General features: G+C 42.0%; 1 protein-coding gene across 1 annotated transcript in view; it reads left to right on the top strand.

Annotated features, from left to right (window-relative positions):
- The first annotated feature begins 2,767 nt into the window (after positions 1–2,767).
- Positions 2,768–24,084, top strand: part of LAMC1 (laminin subunit gamma 1) — a 122,150-nt gene continuing 100,833 nt past the window's right edge. Inside the window, exon 1 of the mRNA XM_040263838.1 lies at positions 2,768–3,631. Within this exon, the coding sequence (XP_040119772.1) occupies positions 3,217–3,631 (415 nt within the window). The 5' untranslated portion in view covers positions 2,768–3,216. The remainder of the gene's footprint in view (positions 3,632–24,084) is intronic.

Raw genomic sequence — 24,084 nt, 5'->3', positions numbered from 1 at the left:
CAGAAAGACTAAGGGATGGAAAAATAAACACACTGGTAATTATAAAGGATAAAAAAAGGGCCAAGTTGCAAGCTGCAAAGGTCAATACAAACTTTAAAATTATTTTTCTAATTATATAGATCACATAGTCTCAGGCTTGATGTAATGGGCATCTGGGGTTTTTTTCTGCCTTGTAACCTGCCTCCTTCCGGCAACAGCAACCTCTTTCGGCAACAGCAAACTCTTTCCTCGGAGAACTGCTTTTCCTAAACTCCAAGGTTTTCACGTAGGTATGCTCAGGCATCTGCAGTGACCCGGGTCAGGGGAGTCAGCATCCTTCCTTGAAACTGATTACACAGATCCTGATGGAGGAAATCTTTGTTCTCTGAAGTTCTAAGTGGGATTAAAAAAAAAAAATTTGGAGCTCTTTCTTCTGTACAGTAAACGACTACCTTCCTTCATCCTACCATTCTCGCAGTATAAAGATACTGGCGATCATCTCTTGAGGGATCTGAAACCATTTCCCCCACATTGTCACATTTTTCTTCTACACACCACATTTGTTTACCAGAGATAATGAAGTTTCCAAGCAGCTAAGAACATGAATTAAAGACTCAGAAATTCTTTGAAAGAACAGGCCAGCTTGAAGTAAAAGAAAATCTCAAACATTCTCACTTAAAAAAAAACTACCAAGTCTATTTAGTCAGCAGTGGCATCTGCAGGTACTTAAAATACTTGATTTGTTATCATCAATGATCTAGTTAGCATTAAAAATTTTCAAATTGTCTTAATTTTTTTTTCTTTTAATCATTGGTTAGTTTGAATCAGGATTCAAACAATGGAGCAAAAAAAAATTTTTTTTTATCATCAAGCACACACTGGCTAGTTACATTTTTCTCTCTCTTCAAAACAGATACATCCTTGTCACACTCTCATGATGAGCAACAGAATTCAGAAATCAATTCAAAGTCTCTTTATGTGCTTTACAAATACCAGATGAGGTTCTGGTAATGAAACTGTGGGGTAGATAAGCATAAGTAATAGCTTTAGTTACCCTTGGACATCAGAACCCAAAAGGAAGCAGTGACAAGAAAACATGTATGTTGACTCATAGATTTTGGTTCTCCATTTCTTCAACTATTTTGACTTGGCAGTAAACAAAAGGAGATACACTGGTTTGTCAATATCTAATAAAATACTGAAAATTTATAAGGCAAATGTACGAATATATGTATTTAAATATAGTTATTAACATTACAGATAATTAAAATTATCTGTAGCTCTATTTACAAACTAACGTCCTTATCTTATATCACCCCCTCCAGGTATAAATGAATATATTTTGCTTCTGACTCAAACATGAAAGGATGAAAAAACTTTGTTACCCACAGATCCACAACCTTCTTCAACCAAAGAGCAGATGCCAAGGAATGAGGAGTTGCAGGCTTCTGAGTCATGCCTAATCTCCACCCACCTCATCAAATAAATTAACAATATAATGATCCATGTATCTGCGAAGCAAGCTCACCATTCTGACAAGTCCCCTAACCCGCTCCCCTCCCCAAAACCATCACTCTTAAGGTCTTCCTAGACCTTAACGCTGACCCCTACCATAGTAACCTTACCATAGTAATCGAAAGGATACTTATTTGTTTTCCTATCCCCACCATCTCTCTCTTAACTGGGCTTCTGGGTACAAAACTAGATATTCTCCGCTCCCGCCCCCGCCCCAGTGCATTTATTACTGTTAAGATCTTGTAAAGTTAAAAAAAAAAAATCTGTCTCAGGAGCATCCAGCGCGTACACCCGACTTTGCTCCGGGACGCCAAAAGTGATCCATCCACGTTTACAGCGCCCTCCCTCTGCGTCTGTGCGCGTCGTATCTGCACTGAGTAGGTGCCCAGGTTCTGATCTCGGGCTAAAGCTCATGATCTTCTGGCTGAGGTTCTGTGAACTGAGTCATTCTGGCAAGGAGAATATTCCGTGACTCAGCAGGCCCGAAAAGGAGGATGTCAGATCCCAGATCCTTTCGAGTCTTTTAAAGGCAAGCTGGGGAACATAAACAACACAGTGGAAGAATTTCGCAGTGGGTCTGCTGCATACCCAGGGGAAAAAAATGCCATTCCATTCCCAGCCTTCTCACTTCCTTTCTCGCTCCTGTTAAAAACCACGGGCTACGCTTTAATTCAGAGGCAGGAAATCACTTCAGAAAACTCATTCTGATACTGCGATCCGGCTCCTTAATCTCCAGGGACCGTGTCAGCCCCCTGACACCCTGGAACTCTGCTAGGAAAGCCCTGGAGCCGGCCGCGAGCAGCAGGGGCGATTCCAGGGGCGGCCCTGCGGCGAGGGGGCTGGGAGGTAGGGCGGACATCCCACCTCCCTCCGCAATGTCGGGTCCCTAAGGTCCCCGCCCCGGGGCGCGGCCCGCTGGACACCAGGATGGACACCTGGCCTGGCTGGGACCCGAGCTACCGCGGCCCAGACGCGCGGGGCCCAAGGGCCAACTCAGCGTCCATCGCCCCTCCGGCGTCGCCCCTATAAGACCCCTCCGTTGCCCCCGCCCCCAACCCCGAGTCTTCCTGGGGACTCGGCATCAGGGGACCCTGCTGTCCATCTCCCGGCTGGGAGCCGGCTCTCCCCGGCCTCCGCGGCCCTCCCGGCATGCACCGCCCCGTCGCCCCGCCCTCCCTGTCGCCCCGCCCTCTCTCCCGACCCCGCCCACCACTCGCGCCCCTCCAGGCCCCTCCCCCGCCGACCGCGCGCCGCGGGCTCGAGCGCGAGGTGCCGCCGCGAGTCTCCGGGGCGGACGCGCAGTCCACGGCGCGCGCGGAGGGCCGGGGAGCGGCTGAGAGGACGCCGGGGTTGGGCTTCCTCCTCGGCCAGACCCCACCCCACCGTGCCGACCCCACCCGCCAGCTCCTTCCTCCCCTGGGGCGCGCGTGCGCGCGCGGGCACGCGCTCGGAAGTCGGTGGTCGGCGGCGAGTTGCGGGCTGTGTCCCGGGTGCGAGAGAGGTGCGCGCGGAGTAGCTCTCAGGCAGCCGCGCGGTTCTTGCCCGGGGCGCCCACCCGCCCGTTTCTCCGGTGGCAGAGCCGCCTCCACCGCGCGTCTGCAGAGCCCGGTCACTGGGCCCCGCGGCTGAACCCGCGCGGATCGGCCTCCGAGGGACGCCGCCGGGCGAGAGGAACGCACCCACGCCCTGGCCTTTGCCGTGGCCCAGCGCGGGGGCGGCGGGATGAGGGGCAGCGACCGGGCCGCGGCGGCGCTGCGGCCGCGGGGCCGCGTCTGGCCGGTGTTGGTCGTGCTGGCGGCCGCCGCGGCCGGCTGCGCCCGGGCAGCCATGGACGAGTGCACGGACGAGGGCGGGCGGCCGCAGCGCTGCATGCCCGAGTTCGTCAACGCCGCCTTCAACGTGACCGTGGTGGCCACCAACACGTGCGGGACTCCGCCCGAGGAGTACTGCGTGCAGACCGGGGTGACCGGGGTCACCAAGTCCTGTCACCTGTGCGACGCCGGACAGCCCCACCTGCAGCACGGGGCAGCCTTCCTGACCGACTACAACAACCAGGCCGACACCACCTGGTGGCAGAGCCAGACCATGCTGGCCGGGGTGCAGTACCCCAACTCCATCAACCTCACGCTGCACCTGGGTAAGCAGTGACAGCCCCGTGCGCCCTGCTGCTGCTTTGCCCGCAGCCCGGCCCCCGGGCCACCTTCACTCCCTGGTCCCGCCTGGACAGGTGCCCGAACAGCCGCATGTGGGCTCTCTGCTCCCCAGCCTGGGCCACACAGAAATTCCCTTCTCCAACTTCTACGCTAGGTCTAACACCTAACTTCCCGCGAGCCAAGATGCTTCCCGCCAGCATCTCTCTCTCTGCTTTCCTCTTCTAACTTAGCCGGCTTTTCCTTCCTTGGATTATTCGCCATTTCGGCTTCTTTGGTCCCTCTTTTCCTGAAGCATGAATCAGAAACCCTCCTCGGCCCCCTCTCCTTGTCCACCTTAAGCACTTTTACCTTGTTTAAAAGCCTTTCTCTCCGGGGTTGAGGGTGATTGCTGTTTGCTCTGCTGAATACGCTAGAGAGGAAAGGTTAAGGGGATTTGAGGGGAGCAAATGCCTTTACTACCGCTGTTGGCGGCGTGTAATTAAAATAGAAGTTCACTTCTAAAGTTATTGTTCTTGAAAGTTGTTCTTCTTTAATGAAGGGCCACAAAGCGATTTCACTGCTAATCTCAGTACGAAGAAAACAAAAGGAAGTATCTGCACCCACCGCAATTGTTGGGTGAAGTTTGGTCCCTGAGTAAAAACACTCCCCTCACTGCCTTCCCTTTTGCTTTGATTCAAGGCAAGTGTAGAAGCATGTGTGAGTGACCTTTTAGAAATCAGGAAAGGGATGTATAGAAAACTTCATCGCTGGGTGGTAGACGAGGATGGACGTGTTTATCTCAAAGAATTGTATGAAAAATCATGTTTGATCTGGGTCAGTTTTTCGTCATCATTGGAATATACAAACAAGCTGAGTGATTCATCATTGTGTTTAACAGAGTAACATATACATAAGAAACTGACATTTGACATGTAGAGCTTCAGCCTCAGTTAGGTTGAAAGCCATGATTTTATTGGTAGCTGTTTTTCAGAGAGAACAGGGTGCCAATCCATTCTTCTGTCACATCAGGATAGTTCTGTAAGGCTGGAAACATGATTTGGGGAATCTTTGAAAGGAACTATTTGGTGAGCACATGGTTCTTTTGGTTGTGGTTTTGTATTTTTCTTTCCACTGCTCTCTGGTACATTAAGTTTTATGTAAGTGTCAAGATTCCAGAGAAAGTACTTGAAAAGTGAAGTTAAATTACGGTGTGTGGAGTAAGTTTTAGAAAAGCAGTATTTAGCACTTTTGTAGTAAATATTTTATTTGTAGATAAATCATTAGGAAGATGAAACTTTTCAAAAATATGTTTATAAACTGGAACTCTGAGGCACCCATTTTTCAGAGATGGAAGAAGTAAACAGTTCAGTTTTTCAAAGGTATTGAAAACATATGGAGCTAAATTGTATGTTGGAACAGGTGCCCTTCTGAAGATTCTGCAAGAGACCAAGGGCCTCCCAAGACCTTGTGGGGCTGCTCTTAGCTCTTTTCTCCTAAGTGTTATATCTTTAAACTTGGCCATAATTATTTTTGAAATTTTTATCCATTTATTTTTGTTTAAATTTTTGTTTTGTTAAAGTTTCTGTGTTGAATTTTGAATCTCCACAAAGTCTTATTTCATCTGTTTTGAAATATTAAACATTTCGAAGCAAAATCATGGCCATGATGTCTCACATGCCTGAGATTCGTTTGAAAACTTCTGCATAAGAATCTCTTATGTAGGTAAAGATAGGGCTGACAGTCTGGACCCTCTGAATTTTCTGCTGTGAGCATTTCATCTGTTGTTGAGTCACTAAGTCGTGTCCAACTCTTTGCAACTCCATGGACCATAGCCTGCCAGGCTCCTCTGTCCGTGGGATTTCCCAGGCACGAATACTGGAGTGGGTTGTCATTTCCTTCTCCAGGGGATCTTTCTGACCCAGGGATCAAACCCCAGTCTCCTGCATTGACAGGCGGATTCTTTACCATTGAGCCACCTGGGAAGCCCTTGATCACTTTGTAGTGAAAAGTTATTTCAGGTGACGGTGTAGGAAGGTAGATTACCCAGTGATTACTTCTCTGTTACAAAGATAATGTGTTAGGTAAGACAGTATCTGTCAAGTTAGGTTGCTACTCCTGGGTGATGGATACATGACTTTGGGTCCTAGTGATTGGATGCTTGAAAGACTTTTTTTCTCTGAAAATGTTATATATGCTTAAACTTGTTTTGCTGAAAAGTTCTTCAGTTTTTGGTAACATTTTTGCTAAATGAAGTTCATAAAACTGTAGATTTAAAACTTCTAAGTAAAAAGTTACCTAAAATAGTTTTCATACAGGTGCTGTAAAAACATTTTCTTTGAGCTTTTTAGGCAGACAGTTTCTAAAAAACTTGATAAGAACTTACTGTACTTGTTCTTGGAAGGAGAGGGAGATTTGTGTGTAGTGGGGTTGGATGTTTCAATCTCTCTCTCTCTCTCCCATCTCTTTTTTAATGACAAGGATATATGTATTCATGCATTTTGTGATCTCTGACTTATGGCAGATAGACAGGATTTTATGTATTGGATGTTCAGTGTATTCACCCCCTAACTCCAGTTACTCCATGGGCTCTAGGTAACTAATTATTTCCCTTGAATTCAAGGACCATGACTGTTTGTGCATCTATTAAATCTCCCGTCCAGTTCAGATTTCACATACCCTTAAACAAGTGATGCATATTGTGCTCTGCCTTTACAGAGCATGTGAAACTACGGGAGCAGTGTGAAAGAACTAGGTCTGGCCACCACTTTTCTAGCTTTCCTTTTAATGTTGAGCTTTTCTAGCTTTCCTTTTAATGTTGAACTTTAAACACAGTAAACTTTAAAATAAGCAAAGTCAGTTCTCACTTAAGGAGTCACGAGAAATATACATACTTTGCCCCTGATCCTGTCTTTTTTTTTTTTCCTGTAAAAGTGAAACATGACATAATGAATTAAAACAGTATAATGACTAGTGTGTACTTCATCTCCAGTTGCTAAGTTGCCCTGGAGACTGTTGCTCACAATTTCTTTTGTAACATTCCAGAAACTTTTCATGCATACACATGTATGTGAAATTACACGATCATTTTAACTGGTCCTTTTTTGGGTGGTGAGGCATATTTTAATAGATGGCAGGTACAAATTAGATGGTTGTACCATTATCATCACTTGTACAAAAGCCAGGAAAATCAGCACTGATTTTGAAAGCAGCCATCTCTTAAGCACCACAGACAGTAATCCAGGGTGCAGGGTGTAATGTATCCTTAGATATAATGAGTTACAGTTGCTGTGGGATTCAGAACCACATTTTCTGCCTGTTGTGAAGAAAAATCTCAGCAAGGCACCCTTTTCTAAAAAGAAGTTTTTCTTAGTTTGCCTTCAACTTCTGGATCTTCTCTTCTGACTTCTATATGAATTATTCAACTACTTTTTCACAGTTTAGCTTTTGGGTTTTATAAGTTATAGTGAGTTTTATCCTTATCAGCAAAGTAGCTGATTGTAAGATTGTAGCTGAGAACTTGCCGTTTATTAAACAATGAGAACTTGCCGTTTATTAAACAACCTGTTTAATAAACTTGGTAGTCATTTGTAGGTGAAAACTTGGCAAACTGGGTCTTGATCTTGGAGGAGGGTACCTTTCCCTCTTTCTAAAAACAATTATATTAAGGAGAAGAGTGCTTATAAAACCAACTCAGTCAAAGTTTATGGAACTCCTAAAATTTACACCGAGATCAGATTGGTGTCCAAGCTTGCTATAAGTTTCGGGGAACAAACAGTGATTAAATGATGCTTTTAAGCTGTATCTAAGATACTCTTTTTTGGTGTCTAAGTTAGAATAATAGCTATATAAGGAAGGATATTGCACTTTATTCTGTTTGGTCCCTTAGTGTATATTTAACAGGAAACAACGGCAATTTTTTTCCCCAGGAAAATCTTTGCAAGGTAGGTTCTGACTCTGTCAGAACTCTGGTGACTTCACTGTGGTATTTGTGTACCCTGAGGGGACACTATTTTAGTTTGTCTCACAAAGGCCTGATTTACATTTTGCAGGTTTCAACTTGAGAAGTTAAGGAGCTCTTCTTTAATGGCCAGCAGTTGGTGAACACAGTTTTATAAAGTTGCTCTTGGCTGGTTTCCTATTCTACAATTCACTGCTTTTCCTCCAAATACCTTCTTCATGTTTCTAGAGTATTCAGAAAAACAATGTACACATTAGGAGAAAATTCTGGAGCTGTAAGCTCCCTTCCACCCATGATTTTGTCATTGACCGCATTGGTGGGAGGGACAAAGCTTGTCTATTTCAATTCTAAATCCTCTTAGGAAGTCAGATATACCTTTTGCTGTTCACTCCTCAGCCTTGTGCATACATTCTCACGTTACTTCCAAGTATTCTGCAAACATATTTTAAATACCTACTAAATGCATGGTGCAGTACCTGACAGAAGGGTGGAGAAGATTGTAGGTCCATTCTTCAGAAGTTTATACTCGATTAGGTGGAATTTTGGCTTCCCTGATGACTCAGCTGGTAAAGAATCTGCCTGCAATGCAGGAGACTCGGACTCGATCCCTGGGTCAGAAAAATCCCTTGGAGAAGGGAATGGCAACCCACTCTAGTATTCTTGTCTGGAGAATTCCATGGACTGAGGAGCTTGACGGGCTGTAGGCCATGAGGTTGCAAAGAGTCAGACACGACTGAACGACTAGCAGTTTCAATTACTTTCATTTGGAATTTTCATACCCAGATGTAATGCCATTAGAGTACTAAATCAGGAGAGCCTTTGTAGTATTTTAAAGCATCCAGTCAATTACTGATTAGATTTTCATAACTCATTGAGGGAAGGGGAAGATGAGGAGCCTGAGGTTGTGATTTGCCAAAAATTACAGTGGAGGTAGGTTTCTGACTCAGTCTAACATAATAGCTCCTTCAGCTCTTAGCTCCTCTAACGGATCTCTCAAAAGAATAACTAGTTTATTCCAGGTCAACTTTAAAATACAAGTTCATGTATATACTGATTCAGAGATACCAGACTCCCTTGGTTTTCCTTCTCCTGCCTCTGTTCCTTTCCACTTAACGTTTCTGAATTTCTTTTTTCTTTCTTTCTTTTTTTTTCATGTTACTTACTCTTCCTGAATGAACTTCTCTTAATCTCTAGGCTTTCATTGCTGTTGGCAAATCAGTGGATTCTAAATTCACATTTTCAGGACAGTTTCTTCTCCAGGTTGGACATGGTCAGTTTGGGATGTCCGGAGGTCATGTCCAAAACTAAATTCATTCCTTATTCTTATCCAGTTCAAATCAGTATCTTAATGAAATGAAGATACAGCTAAATTACTGTTTAGCCCTGAGACTCTCCTCCATTCTTTTGCCAAGTGAAGAAGTGAAGTCGCTCAGCCGTGTCTGACTCTTTCCGACCCCATAGACTGCAGCCTGCCAGGCTCCTCTGCCCATGGGATTTTCCAGGCAATAGTACTGGAGTGGATTGCCATTTCCTTCTCCAGGGGATCTTCCCAAACCAGGGCTTGAACCCACTTTACCGTCTGAGCCACAAAGACCATGCTTTATAGGCACCAGTAAGGATTACTGTTTGGCCGGCAGATAGCATCCACTGCTGAAAGTCTCTGGGCAGCTGTAACTCCATCACTTTCTTTCCCACCCATCCTTACTGCAGTCTGACCAAGACTCCACTTTCACTTCCTGTATCCAGCCATTCTGTCTCTTGGATCCTTATCTTTATCTTGCTTTACTGTAGCTCCCGATGGAATTCTACCTTGATTATTGCAGCAGCTTGCTAACTAATTTGGTGGCCTTTCTGCCTCCAGTTTTGCTCTTTCTTATTCGGGCAGCCATTGCCTGGGACTGAGCACTGGTTTTAAAATGCAAACCTGTTGATGTTATATCCTAGCGAAAAACTTCTGCAGTGGTTCCTCAAGCCTTTAAGATAAAATCAGACACCTTGTCATGCTGTGTAAGGTACTTTAGGGTCTGGACCTTTTTAAACTTCTAGGCTTATCTTTTGTCATTTCATGTGCTCAGACGGTTCCTTCTCTGGTTTGGGACACTTCTCCCAGGTGTCACCACCTTTAGGAACCCTTCCCCAGTTTGTTTCTCTTATCCCTTTCCATCCTACTCCCTGGCCTGGATTAGATCTTCCGCTCATACCACCCTGTAGGTATCTACCACAGCACTTACCACATGGCATTGTCTTGTTGATTTACTTTTCTCCACTTCTAGACCCGGAGGTTTTTGAAGGCCAGGTTGGAGATTTATGTTTTTAGTTTAATTGCACATAAGGTTAATTAATTGCTTTCTATGCCTTAGCACCATACAGATTCCTGGGTGTATAATGATTCATTGGACATTGCCCTGACCTCCTGGAACTTGTGGCTTAGATGTGGAGTCCTAGGTCTCTCTCCTGAGTGTGGGCGGGCAAATTATAGCCTACATGCTAAATCCAGCCCTGGGCTGCCACCTATTTTTGTATGGGCCATGAGCTGAGAACAGTTTTTACATCTTTAATTGGTTGAAAAAATCAAAAGAAGAAAAACATGACACATGAAAATTATATGGAATTCCAATTTTAGTATCTGTAAAATTCCTTTGAAACACAGTCAAGTTCATTTATTAACGTATTGTCTCTGGATACTTTTGCACTGCAAAGGCAGAGTTGAGTGTGTCAATGTGTCCTGGTCCACAAAGCCCAAAATGTTTACTATCTCAGCCTCTACAGCATGAGTTTGGTGACCTCTGCTTTAGATGGATACATTCAGTGTTACATAGTAAACTTTTAGGTAAAAGGTGCACACACAGTGAGCATTCACTTAGTTCACCATTTGGAGGGAGGCTGAAGGGTTTGTATCTTCAATGCTTAACAGTCTGTGTGGCATAGTGTTGAATAGGTATATGAAAAACGAGTAAATAAATGAATGCCTGAACTATAAGAAGCCCCCAAACAGTCCACGTTAACTTACATTCTTCTCAGTAACACTTTTGAACTTGAATTTATCAGTGCCATCTCTTCATTTTCTTGAGATATATGCTACTGTTAATATGGTCCATAGTGGTTTTATTTCTGTAACTTTAAAGAAAAGTACTAAGTTGGATGTGGAACTGATACAGAATTGAAAGATCTGTGATTGTCCCTTTTTGGGAGCAAAAATTAGACTTTTATATGATTTAAAGTTAGCTGGATAAATTTTATGAGTAAACTATATGCTCAGATTTGAATCTCCCTTGTGACCGTTGCTGAAATTTTAATGTTAATATTGTGTATTTTTTCTTTAGAAATAGACATAAATTTTATTTTAAAATATGTATTCACATGTCTATTGTTGAAATAGACTCTAAAAGGCTATTATTATTAAGCAGTTGTAGGGAAGGGTTGCAGTGAAATATCTTTATTTGCTTATTGTGTGTGGCATTTTTAGTTTGTTTAACTCATTGGGGTGCAGTTGGAATACAGGGATACTGAGGCATGCCTTTTCTGCAGGATAGTGAAGAACCACATTAAAGTGGTTAGACAGATGAATAATAACCACTTATTTGTCTAGAGTTAACAGGCAGCAAAACCAACAGATGCTTCTTTCCTTGGTTCTTGTTTCCAGCTGTATGTAATTGATGGCTCTGCTGCTGTTCTGTTTGAGTTTTAGGAGAAAGTGTCAAAGTTTAGAGCAGAGCTGTTTATTTATTTTTACTGTCCAAAATTCTGGAGGCGATTGTTAAAAATAAGAGATTACAAATCTGTCCCTTATTTGAAACTGTCCTTTAAAGGGTAAAATTTCAAGACGACTGTGTGCTGGTTCTATCCCTTTACCTGAATTTCTTGCTCTAAGATTTGTAAAGAGGGCCTTGCTAAGATTTGCAAACCTCTCCTTTCTTATAAAATGATCAAGTTAGATGTTGCTCATTCAGGCCTAAAAATGGACAGCTTGCTAAAAGGGGTTAGCAGAAAACTCATTTATAGAAATGTTGCTGAGGTTTTACTGTTTTGTGCCAGACTGTGGTGACACTAATTAAGTACATCTGCCTTTCTTTCCATGGACTCTTCCAGGGGGACCAGCCTAAAATAACTGGGTCCAGTCAGCCTGGTGCCCTATGCAGCTACATATTCATGAATAAAATAAAGCAGACTTATCTCTTTCTTAGACAGTGTTGCTCTCAGATCTCTTGTGGCAAGGCTGGGAGATGAATTAGGGGATTTACATTATTTCTTTTAAAACTGTACATTCCCTCAGCTCCCTGCTTTTACTCTTTGTTTCCAGCTGCATGGCTGCTTCCTATTATATTGCAGTCAACATTGGATTTTTGCTGTATCATCTTTTTTTGATTTTTGTTATTTTATCTTCTTTCTGTTTTGCAAGTTTTTAAAAGTAAAAATTCAGAATCAGCCTCCTTCACTTAAAAAAAATTTTTTTTGGAAGTAAAAAATACAAGTGGTCTTGTGTAGAGTTAGGGACTCAATGACTTTTGTTCGTGATGATAAATCACAGTGTACATGAAGAATGATTGCCCATGGCAGTGACTATAGAGATGCCTTCAGTGTTTTCAGAGACATGATCATTGATCAGGTTTTCTTTTTCTCCATTATATTTCTCACTTTACGTTCTGTATCTTGAGTTGCATGGAGATTACATAGGTGTATACATATATATAGATTCAGAGCCATACATTTAATATTGGTGCACTTCACTGTATGTGAATTATTCAAATTAGAAAAAAGAATTAAAAAACATTTCAGTCTTTTAAAATACAAAAAAATACATAGGTGATTTTTTTAGTTTGAGGTGTGATTTTGGTTTAAAATAGGAGAGCACAGAATCTGAGACTTAATCTAAACTCTCTTTATCTTGCCGTCTTTCTATGCCACCAGCAGTTGCTGGCATTAATAGGCATTAAGAAATGTTTTTTTGAATGAAAGGATGAACAAGCCAACCAGCTGATCTTCATTGAGGTGTCAGCTGATTTTAACTGACGTACCCACAGAGCAGGTTCAGAAAAACATTCAGTTGGGCTTCATAGTAAGTCTCAGGAAGTGGAGTGTGGGCAGGTGTGCAGGGTGAGGGGTTCTCTTTGCTCTTCTTATCACTACCTTTAACCAAGTAAGGATTTGGTTAGTCACCCCTATGAATAGTAATAAAAGATGACTGGTGACTGCTCTGAGGTGGAACAGGTTGAGTTTAGGTTGGAATTCAGATCTGTTGTGGATAGATTATGCTCTTGCCACCTTGCTATGTTAGAACAAGCCTGGTAAGTGATGGAGAGCTGAAGAGGACCTTTTAACTGGGCAGTGAAATGAAAGTACACCAAACGGGGCTACTGAGCCTGGTTTCTCTGACAGATCTCTGCTTGAGCGCTGGATTTGGATTGTTCCTTTAAAAAGGATCTTTGCACTTACTTGTGAAGAACAGAGGATTGTTAGCAATGGAAAAATACTAGGTTTGGGGTGCTTATACTAGCTTTATATTTAGCTGTTAACAGTTCTAGGAATTTCTAAGGAATTTATTGAATTTCAGAATGAGATCCTGTGTTTTGTCAGCGTCTACTGATAGGAAAAGTGTACCGCATGGCACGTTTCCTGAAGGGTGGTTGGGAACTCTACCTTATCTCCTTTCTACCTTATCCATGACTCCTTTCTGGTTGTTGAGAATGGCTGAGTTAGTTCAGTTGCTCACTTTATCTGACATCTTTAAAGATAAGTCTGTCAGGGCCATCTCCAGTTTGTATTTCATTTCCTCTGCTTCATGTCAACTCTCTTACATTGTGGCTTTTTGGTTATTCATGTTTGCTAACTGAATAGGTCTAACCACCTTTTATTGATTGATAAATAACTGCTGTGGTCCTGGGTCACTGTTTCTTGGTCACTGTTTCCTCTTTCAAGCTCAAAAGTGACTCCCTTCACCTTGATTGCTGTAAATGTTAGTTTATAAATCTACAACTCTGTCTATGTAATCTGTCTTATCTGTGTATCTATCTGTCATTCTGTGTTTATCTCTTTAGGTTCCCCAGAGCACTTTTGAGCTAAGGTTCAATCAGGGAATTCCTAGATCCCTTAAAATTAAGTGGTTTTTTTTTGCTTTCTTTCTGAAGAAGGGGGTTATATTTCCTACTTGGATTTTGTATTTTGTATTCCTCCTCCACAACATACTACCTGCACTTCTACTAAGATGAGGTATTACTTAATCACAGTCCTACTTTATGTGCTTTCTTTATAGACCTGCTTTGTACACATTGCTGTGACACAGGCATTATATCAAGTGACTGATGATTTTTAAATTCACATTTCTTATGAAAAGGATGGCACTCATGGCTGCATCCTAGTCTGTGTATTGGGCTTAAACTGCCCCCACCCCTTTTGCCAGTTGGGAAAATACAGAAGCATAAGTGGGTTTTTCCATCAGCTGTCTTCAAAGAGAATAAAAGGATGTTAAGTATTTCCAAGAGAAGAGCTTCACAGTTTTTGAAAAGGGGGTCATGACAGCTTGTTGAAAATGAGTTGAACAGCTTCTATTGCACTTTCTGTTCACTGGCAGGGACTGGGAAGTGATGTTTTCCTGCTCTGACAATAAAGATCCCGGTTAGAGGCAGGAATGGTTTGCCCAGATGTTCTCAAAATCTGAGGTCATCTTATTATCACCGACTATTGAGGACTGAGTTATAGTAGCTTGGCAATGTGAAATGATGAGGTCTAGAAATGGATTTTGTTTTCTGACTCTGTCCTAAACAACTTCAGTTTTCTGGAATGTTGGCATCTCTGGACTTTTAAATATGTGGCTCACTAGAATAATTTTGGAGTTGAAAAGAGACTTAGGAAAGCTTAAGCTGTTAAAAAATGTGTTCTACGGATGGGTCCTTGCGTAATTTGCTTAATTAACTTCTTCTTACCAAAGAAGTTAGGGTGTAGTTGCCTTGGTTTAGCAGTCCGTGCTTTGGTGTTGCTGTTCTCTTCCCCTTCCGGTTCCTGCTGCTTATGGACCTTGTTCTGACAGCACGATGACTTCTGTTGTTTCCGTGCCACTGTTTTTAGACTGTTCTTATTATTTAAATGCCAGATCCTGATCTGGTAATGATGAGCATCCTGAAATTTTCATCGAAGTTGTGTTCTTTTTTGGAGGCGAGAAGAAACATGAGGCCAAAGGTGTACATTGTTGGGGGGGAGAGACAGCTGGAAACCAAGAGAGCAATTGTATACTTTAATTGCTTTGGTCAGGTGGTTGCCCCTTCATGGCAAAAGGGTCTTGTTCTGTGGGCTTGAGCATCTAGGATTAATTTTCAAAGTGGCTCTGTGCATGGTTGTGAATTTCTAGTGAGTATTTTAGATAAGTCATGGGATAGAAAGTCTGTTGAGTACCAGATTCTTACAACTCTGCTACAGATTATGAAAGTTTGTGGGCCCATCTGTAATGCAGCTGTAATAAAATTTGTTTACTTTATCAGGATCGTTTCAGAGGCTCAAGCTGGTTTGTTTACTGCTGTTTTCAGCATTTTTGTTGCTTGCCAAGAAATAAAGTTAGCATCAGTTCCTGGTGCAATTGGGATCGTTCAGTTTTGTGGCCATTCTGATAAAGCTTGGTTTTATTTTAGGCCCACTTTAAAGTTCTTGTATCCTGGCACAAGACATGGATGGTAAATCTAGTGTACCCAAAGATACGGTGTGCAAATTAACAAACTTTCCAGATGTTTGGAGACTGTAGGCTTGTTTTCTGTGCTGTTTTTCTATGTTCTTCTGTGTGTATCTATGCTTTCCCGTTTTGTTTTGTTTTAAATAGGAAAACCCCTTGGGGAAGAGGGATCTGTTCTTTGGAATGGGGAACAAAACAAGTATTAAATTTTTTGTGAAACCTTTAAGTTGGATTTGCCATTTCTGTGAGAGAAAGGAGAGGCTGCTTTGTTCCCAAAAGGGAGACTGCTAGGAAGGCTGGTGTTGGGGTGCGACTCTGTGGAAGTTACTAAAAGGACTTCTTCACCTCCCTAGTGATTTTCAGTTATGAAATGGGCCACTAATGCTCTGAATCAGCAGCCTTTTAACCACGCCTGACTAAATAGACCTTGTTTTTGAAATTCACAGCAGTGTCTAGATCCCTGCTGTCTTTTTGTCCATCCTGCTAACACACAGCTGTTTTTGTTCATACATCATTTTATGTTCAACTGCCTGGTGACTTCCTCAGGTCCCTTTTATGGTGAATAATGGACACATGGGGGTTCGGACACCCAAGTGTGTGATTATTCAAACAGGAAGTCTCCAGGAAACACAGTAACCTTGTCAGAGGAACAGAAGGTGGTATGGGAAAGGCCATTGATGATTTTAGGCTTAAAACATCTACAGGGAAAAATCTGACAACTTCTGAGATAAGGACATTCTGTAGCTTATAAAAGGGGTGGTTTATTTGGAACTTGTTTCATTTTTCCCCCTAGACATTTGGAGTAGTCAGCCTCCATAATCTATAACATAGAAATGGAGGTAAAAGAGAAGCAGTGTGGCATCAATGGCATTAAAAACAGAAGGAAGAACTTCCCTCGTGGTCCACTGGTTAAGAATCCACCTGCCAATGCAGGGTATACAAGTTTGATCCCGGGTCTGGTCTGGAAAGATTCCACATGTGGCAGGGCCACTAAGCCTGCCAGCTGTAACTACTGAAGCCCTCCTGCCCACCCTAGAGCCTGTGCTCTGCAATAAGAGAAGCCACTGCAATGAGAAGCTTGCATCCTGCAACTAGAGAGTCATCCCCACTTGCTGCTGCATCGAGAAAAAGCCTGCACACAGCAGTGAAGACCCAGTGTAGCCAAAAAAAAAACAACAGGAAGGAAACACTGTGGGTCTTGGAAAGCAGGTGCAACAACTCATCTTTCCTGGAGGTGACAGTGAGGCCGTACACAGGAACAAGCAAATGACTGGGACTTGACAGGGACTGAGGGACCTGAGGGATTGGATGGGATTAAAAGAAGGTTCTTTTACAGATCCTGTGATTATTGAGTGCAGAAAGAATATGAGATAAAGATGTGGATTCTAGTGGGAGAGCAAGCATGTGTATATCAGTGAACACGCTGAGACAAAATATAAAGCACTATAACAGAAAGATCAGAAATTCCACGTGACTGCAAAGAACTGATTGTAGCTGATGAAACGATTCCCAGACCACTTACCTGGTGACCTATCAGATTCCTACCAGCTTTGAGAGTCCTTGATTCTATGCTGGAGGGCTTGTTAGAACTAGTCAAATAAATTCTCTTTTTAGATTTAAAAGTGAAAATTAAATCTGGATGTTAGAGAGGTGGGTTGCTCTGCATTGACAGCAGTTTGTATTATGCAGGTAGAGTGATGCAGATGCTAAAGAATTCTGCTTTTGGCTTAATTAGTGGAAGCAGTGGTATTTGAAGGAGTACTAGGTATGTTCGTTGTGTGCTTGGAACTCTGCCCTTAAGTTCCAGTCCTGGTCATGTTCAGACAGCGTGGGTGCCACATCGTCTTGATTCCTTGCCTTGTTTATTTGGTTAACTCCTAATTGTCCTTCAGAACTCATGGCATATCTCAGTTTCCCTGGAAAGATTCTGATTTCTAATTCCTCCTGCCCCTCCATAGCATTTGCTGTCATGTTGGTCAACGTCCATGTATTTGTTCATTTCTGCAAATCACTGAACGTACTGCATGCCTGTGATTCGAGAGGTGCTAGATTGTCCTGTTTCGTTTCCCCCATTAGACTGAATTCGTTGAGGATAAGATGAATTGATTGATTTTTCAGTTCATTTACCTAAAGAATATTTATTGTCTGTTATGTAAAAAGCACTGTGGGGCTTCCCTGGTGGTCCAGTGGGTTAGGAGTCCACTTTGCAATGCAGGGACTTCCCTGATAGCTTAGTTGGTAAAGAATCCGCCTGCAATGCAGGAGACCCTGGTTCGATTCCTGGGTCGGGAAGATCCGCTGGAGAAGGGATAGGGTACCTACTCCAGTATGGTTGGGTTTCGCTTGTGGCTCAGCTGATAAAGAATCCTCCTGCAATGCAGGAGACCTGGGTTCTATCCTTGGGTTGGGAAGATCCCCTGGAGAGGGGAAAGACTACCCACTGCAGTATTCTGGCCTGGAGAATTCCATGGACTGTATAGTCCCTGGGGTCGCAAAGAGCCGGGACATGACTGAGCGACTTTCACTTTGCAGCGCAGGGACGCCATCCCTGGTCCGGAGAGATCCTACGTGCCTCAGAGCAGCTGAGCCCTCCCTCTAGAGCCTGTGCTCAACTACTGAGCCCATGCCCCGCAACTGCTGAAGCCTGCGTGCTCTGGAGGCTGTGCTCCAGAACAAGAGAGGCCACTGCAGGGATAAGCCCGTGCACCACGACTAGAGAGCAGCCCCTACTCACCGCAGCCAGAGAAAGCCCTGGGGCCGCAGCAGAGACCCAGTGCAGCCAAAAAACCCTAAATTTTTTAAAAGGCCCTGCAAGGTGCTGGAGATGGGACAGAAAAGAAGACCTAGAGCTTAACTTCTGGGTGAGAGAGAGGCCCTGACCCTAGGAGGGGTGTGTTGACTTTCTTTATTACGTTGGCTTATATATTCTTAGTGTATTGCATAATCCCCTTCATATTGCAGTAAGTGCTGCAAAGTTTGCTGAATGAATGAATTCCTGTTTCTGTGAGGCACCAGCTGTGGAATGCAGATAAGAGAGAGAAAGTAATTTTGTTGGGATTTTTCTCAAGATGGAGTTGGGCTTTTACATAGGGTAATGGACACTGGCTCAGGTGGGGGGGACTGGCTGGTCCATGGTGGCGCTCCCTCACCGGTGTTGCTGGGTGAGGGCTGAGCTGTAGTGGTAAAGAGCTGCGATGGTGGAGTCGTTCAAGAAGCAGAGGTTTCTCCTTCACGTGGTGGTCCTGAGTGGTCAGCAGGGTAACTGTGATCCACACAGACACTCTGGGGCCCAGGGTCCTTTCCTCTTCATAATCTGCAGTTCCTCAGGGTGCTGTCCTCATGTGTGTGGTTGAAGCTGACCATAGGCCCCTCTTTTTTCCAAAAGAGACGATACTGCTGAGGTGTGTGGCTTAATTCTCAAGACCGAGACCCTACAAAGTCCACCTCACTGTATCCTCTGCCATTGGAGAGCACTGAGTCACCTGGCCACTCCTATACGCATTGGAGGCTGGGAAATGTAGTCTGGTTGGGCAGCCAGAGCCAGCCACAAATCTGTTACCGTGATGGAGGGCAGGGAGCAGGGGGCTGGCATTGCTCCTGGTGTTGTTCAGTTGCTAAATCGTGTCTGGTTCTTTGTAACCTCACAGAATGCAGCACGCCAGGCTTCCCTGTACTTCACTATCTTCTAGAGTTTGCTCAAACTCATGTCCATTGAGTCAGCGATGCCATCCAACCATCTCATCCTCTGTAGCCCCCCTCTCCTCCTGCCCTCAATCTTTCCTGGCATCAGGGTCTTTTCCAGCTCTTTGCATCAGGTGGTGGTGTACCTGCCAGTCCCTGCGCTGTGGAATCCTCTCTTTACTGAGTTTTAGTTTTCCTGAAGTGCATTGTTCAGAGGATCCCATTCTGTGGCTAGCAGTTTTAGGAAGTGGATTTAGAAAAGTGAGCAGACACTTTCTCTGCAGACCTTCACACCCCTAGGTCTTCAGGAGAAGAGCCTCTGAAGAGTAGGGTGTGTGCTCGTCCTGCTCTTCTCAGTTGCAACATTCATTCCCTACCTCTGCACAATTCATTTGATTCTGAGATATCAGTTTTTATTCTCATGGTCCCATCTTGACACTGAGATCTCACTATAGTAGTGTCTGGTACTTGCCCTGATCGGCTCTGTATCACATTCATCTTGGAGGAGAAGCACATCCCTTGCAGGATCATTATGTCTTGATTTACTTGACAATACTGATCATGTTTACCTTCCGTCATGATGGATGAATCACGCTGTTTTAAAATCCAGATGTGTTTCAGAAACAAGCACTCCAGAAATAATAAAACAGAGCCTATTGTTTGTACCACTTACTTGTCACTTGAACATACAGTCTTGTTCTGGGATGTTTTTAAATGCGTGTTTATCTTTTCCTTCAATATGAGTTGAGTTCACTGAGGGTAGGAACTATATTTTAACCATTAATTAGGTCAGAGACTTAGAGCCAGGTCCCTGACTTACAGAAGTGTAGTAAATTGAATAAAATCAATGTGTATGATATAAAACCCATAGTGGTACCCCCCCAGTCAAATACTTTACTAATCTCTGCAGTGAAATGTATTCATAATTTTATGAATTAAAGGCTGATTAAAGGCTATCAGGACCTCACACTAGCTCAAGTCATGTTGTCAGATGTTATGAAAATCCTCTGCTATTTAGAATTTTTTGGTTTAGAATCACAGATATAGGATTATGGATTGTATCACATTTGATTACATATAAGTTATACCACTTTCACAGATACTGGTCATAGAACTACTAAAGACTATGTAAAAATTTGGCACACAACAGACATTTGATAAATTAGTTATTTTCTAAATGATTGAATAAAGTCCATTTAACAGGAACTTTTATTTCATTGAAAGGGTGAATTTCAACAGATGTGTTTTAAGATAATTTGAGTGGATGGGTTATTAAATTATGGCGAAGTAAAAGTGTCAGTCGCTCAGTTGTGTCCAACTCTTTGCAACTCCGTGGATTGTAGCCCACCAGGCTTCTCTGTCCGTGGGATTCTCTATGCAAGCGTACTTGAGGGAGTTGCCGTCCCCTTCTCTAGGGGATCTTCCTGACCCAGGGGTCAGAGCCCAGTCTCCCACATCCCAGGCAGATTCTTTACCATCTGAGCCACCAGGGAAGCCAAATTATGGTGAGAGTATTGGAATTTCAAATAGAGCATTAAACATAGGTTTCAAAGAAGTTAGTTTATGTTTTATTTGTTTTATTTGTAGAAATGCAATTTTATCTCCAGTGCCTATGTTAGGAATGTGGCTGCTTTAAAGCATTTCACTTGAGATACTTCTTGAATTGGAAGTTAGTTCTGATTTTCTTCTTGTTCTCAGAAACACATGATTTCCGTGATGTCTGTGTCCTTGCTCTCTCCACCCTTTATTTTCTTCCCTATCTACCTACTTATATCTACCTACTTACAGCTTTTTTTCTTTCTGTCCAGTTAAGTCAGTAAGAAAGCAAAGTCATTAGGAATCTTTGACGAGTCACTCATGTTGGGAATGCCTTATAAATGGTTATAAATGATTGCTTTTGCCTGTAGGGTTCTTTCAGCTTTGTTTTTGCTTTCTGAAAGATTGTGGTCTCCTTGAATTGACATCTTTTTCCTTTTTCTTAGACTCATTGTTTTTATTTGCTTTCATGTCCTTTGCCGTCGCTCTTGCCTGAATATATGTCATGTTGTCTTCTGTGCTTTATCATTCCATTTTCTTTTGAAAGGAAATTGCCTTCTCTAAAAATTCTTTTCCACATTCTAGAAACGTGAGACAGTAGTGCTTATTGTATCACTCATTGGTCACTTGAGCATACCATCTTGTTCTGGAATCTTTTAAATGTGTACTTATTTTGTTTCTTCATACGAGCTCATCGAGGACGGGAGCTGTGGGTCAGCAACTCAGTTAGGTACTTCACTTATGAAGTCCATAGGCATTTGCGTATTCTTTGTCTTGATGAATCAGAAAATTCATTTCTAAATTGAGAAGCATAGGGCTGAATTCAGCAAATATGTCCAGACTTTGTGAAAAAGTGTTTGGAAGAGGTGTGTTTATTGACCTTTGGAGAAAATCCACAGAGCTGTTTTCTCGAAATTTAAGACATCATCCTTGTTGTGGACAGTAGTAATGGAAGACTTGTCTTTTTGTTCTGATGAACTTTCTTTTGAGACCTGAAAAAATAGCTGAGACCAACCATAATTTTGTTTCTTTTTAAGTAAGCCTTATGCTCCTTTCCAGGATCCAGAGTGCCAAGTTAAATACCTTTCTTTTTTTAGGAGAGCAGAGTTTCTCAGACTGAAACTTTTAAGAGTTTCTGTTTCTCTAAGGATAAAGTAAGTCCTATAAAGTAGGTGTTGAAATTGCTTCTTCATGTCATTTGAAACTTATTACAGTGTAATGCTTCTTATAAATTCTTAATACTGTCAGTGAATCCAGGGATTTTTCCTCAAGGAGGAGATCCTAGTGTCACCTAGGCTAGTGGTCCTTAAGTACTCACCAATGGCAAACTGAATCATCCCTGGAGTTCTTTGTGTGTGTTTTGTCTGTTTTGAAATACAGATGGTCAGCAGTGTGTTTTGTACGTAGAGTTAAATGCAAGACAAAATAGATAATTATGCTGTTTGTTCAGCAGATGCTCTGTTTCCGTGCATAGAAATCTGGAGTAGTAGCGAACACTTCTCTGTGTTCATTTCTGCCCACCCTCCCCACCCTAGATATTCGCTTGCTACCCTGGGTTTTATGTTTTATTTCCTTGCTTTTAAAAGAAAGTAGTTTATCATCTCTAGATAGTGTATTGCTTGTTTTTGAACTTTATAAAAATGATTTATGTAGTCGTCAGCACTTTGTTAGTAATCACTTAATACCTTTCTAAGATGTACTTGTAACTTTTTGTTCTTATTCCTGTGTAGTATTCTATTGTGATTATACTATAGATAATTTATTGGTTATTCTGCTGATGGACATTTTTTGGTTGTTACGATGAGTAATGTTCTATGAGCATTCTCACATATGTCTTCTGATGCTTATGTGGGAGTCTGTCTAACTGGGTTGCTGGATCTTAACGCGTGTCACTGTTTTTACGAGATCATGCAAGTTGTTTTCCAGAGTGATTGTGCTGGGTTAGATGCTCACTAGCAGTGTTAATAGACAGTTGATCCACATTTAGTATTGTTAGAACTCTTAAATTTTGCCCATTTGATGGTATAAAATTATATCTCAGTTGTTATATTTATAAGGGTGAATATCTTTTCATGTATTTATTGGTCTTTCATATCTCCTCTCCTGTAAAATGTCTCTTCATGTTTTTTGCCCATTTATTGATTTGCCCGTTTATTCATTTGTAGAATTCTTTCTATATTCTTGATACTAATCTTTCATCAATTACATATTTTCTGTATCTTCTACCAGTGTGTGATTTGTCTTTTATATTCCCTGTGATAGCTTTTGGGCAGAATTTCTTAATTTTAATGTAATAATTGATTTGTGTATTGTCTTTATTTTCTAAGACAAGTCCCTTTCAAACTTATTCTTTTGTTTTACAAATATCCTAGCTGTCTTTGGGCCTTTGCTCTTAAATGTGAATTTTAGATTGACGTTATCAAGTTCCTCAATAACCTCTATTAGGATTTTGGTTGAAATTGCATTGACTTTATGCATCCATTTGGGTTGAGTTGACATCTTGACAATTTTAAGTCTTTCTTTTAATGAATGTAGTATAATTTAGTTCTTCTTTAATGAATTCCAGTAGTTTTTTCTTTAAGTGCACACTCTTTATTGCCAGTTAGAATCAGAAAACCTCTGACAAATGCCAGTGATGTTTTATAATTCTGTCCATGTGAACCCTGCCCTTTTTCTGTTAGAATTATTCCTGGGTACATTTTTGATGTTATTTTAACTTTTTTCTAAATCATGTCTTCTATGTCTTTGTTGCTGGCATGTAAGAATGTAACTGGTTTTTGTATATAAGATCACTTGCTTAACTCTTGCTTAATTTTCTTATTAATTCTAATTACTTTTCTTTAGACTCTTTGGTTTATATGTAGACAGTCATAATCTGTGAATAATAATAGTTTTATTTCTTCTTACTGACCCTTAACTCTTTTATTTATTTTTTCTTTTCCTTGCTGACTTGAACAATATATAAATTCCTGTTTAAACATTTCCCTTAAGGGTTATGATTTTTACAAAGCTCTGCTAATTTGATAGATTTGATTATTTTAGGTTGCAGTTCTTGTGTAATCATTGTATTTGTTGACACTATTTTTTATTCTGTTGCATGATATTTATTTCTGTAAGCTGTCTCACTTTCTTTTTTTGTTAAGAGATGTGGTATTAATACAAAATCTTTTTAGCTTAGTGTCTAACTATTTTGCTATTTAACCACTTTAAGGAACGTTTTGGCTACAGGTTACAGTGAATTAAAATACTTCAAATTGAGAATTCCTTGGTGGCCCAGTGGTTAAGACTCCGTGTTTTCGCTACTGAGTGCCAGGGTTCAGCCCCTGCTAGGGGCATTCGGATCCTGCAAGGCACATGGCAGAGCCAAGGGAAAAAAAATAGCAGTACCCAGGTATTACTCACCTCTTTGGTAAAGTAGGTACCACATTAGTTGTTAATTCATATTGTTTGGCATGATAAATAGTATTTTGGATAACAAAACCATTGCTACTTACAAAATTTACTGAAGACTTGATCAATATATTTGTTTTTCTAAAAAACAAAGCAGACTGTCTCAGTGGCAACACCAGGAAGCACTGATAAAAAGACCTGGGTTTTAATTTGTCTTCCTAACTGAATCATCCTTG

This window comes from Oryx dammah, unplaced genomic scaffold (assembly GCF_014754425.2).
Source record: "Oryx dammah isolate SB20612 unplaced genomic scaffold, SCBI_Odam_1.1 HiC_scaffold_21, whole genome shotgun sequence".
In the NCBI taxonomy this organism is placed as follows: Eukaryota; Metazoa; Chordata; class Mammalia; order Artiodactyla; family Bovidae; genus Oryx; species Oryx dammah.
This window is presented reverse-complemented; position numbering and strand designations above follow the sequence as displayed.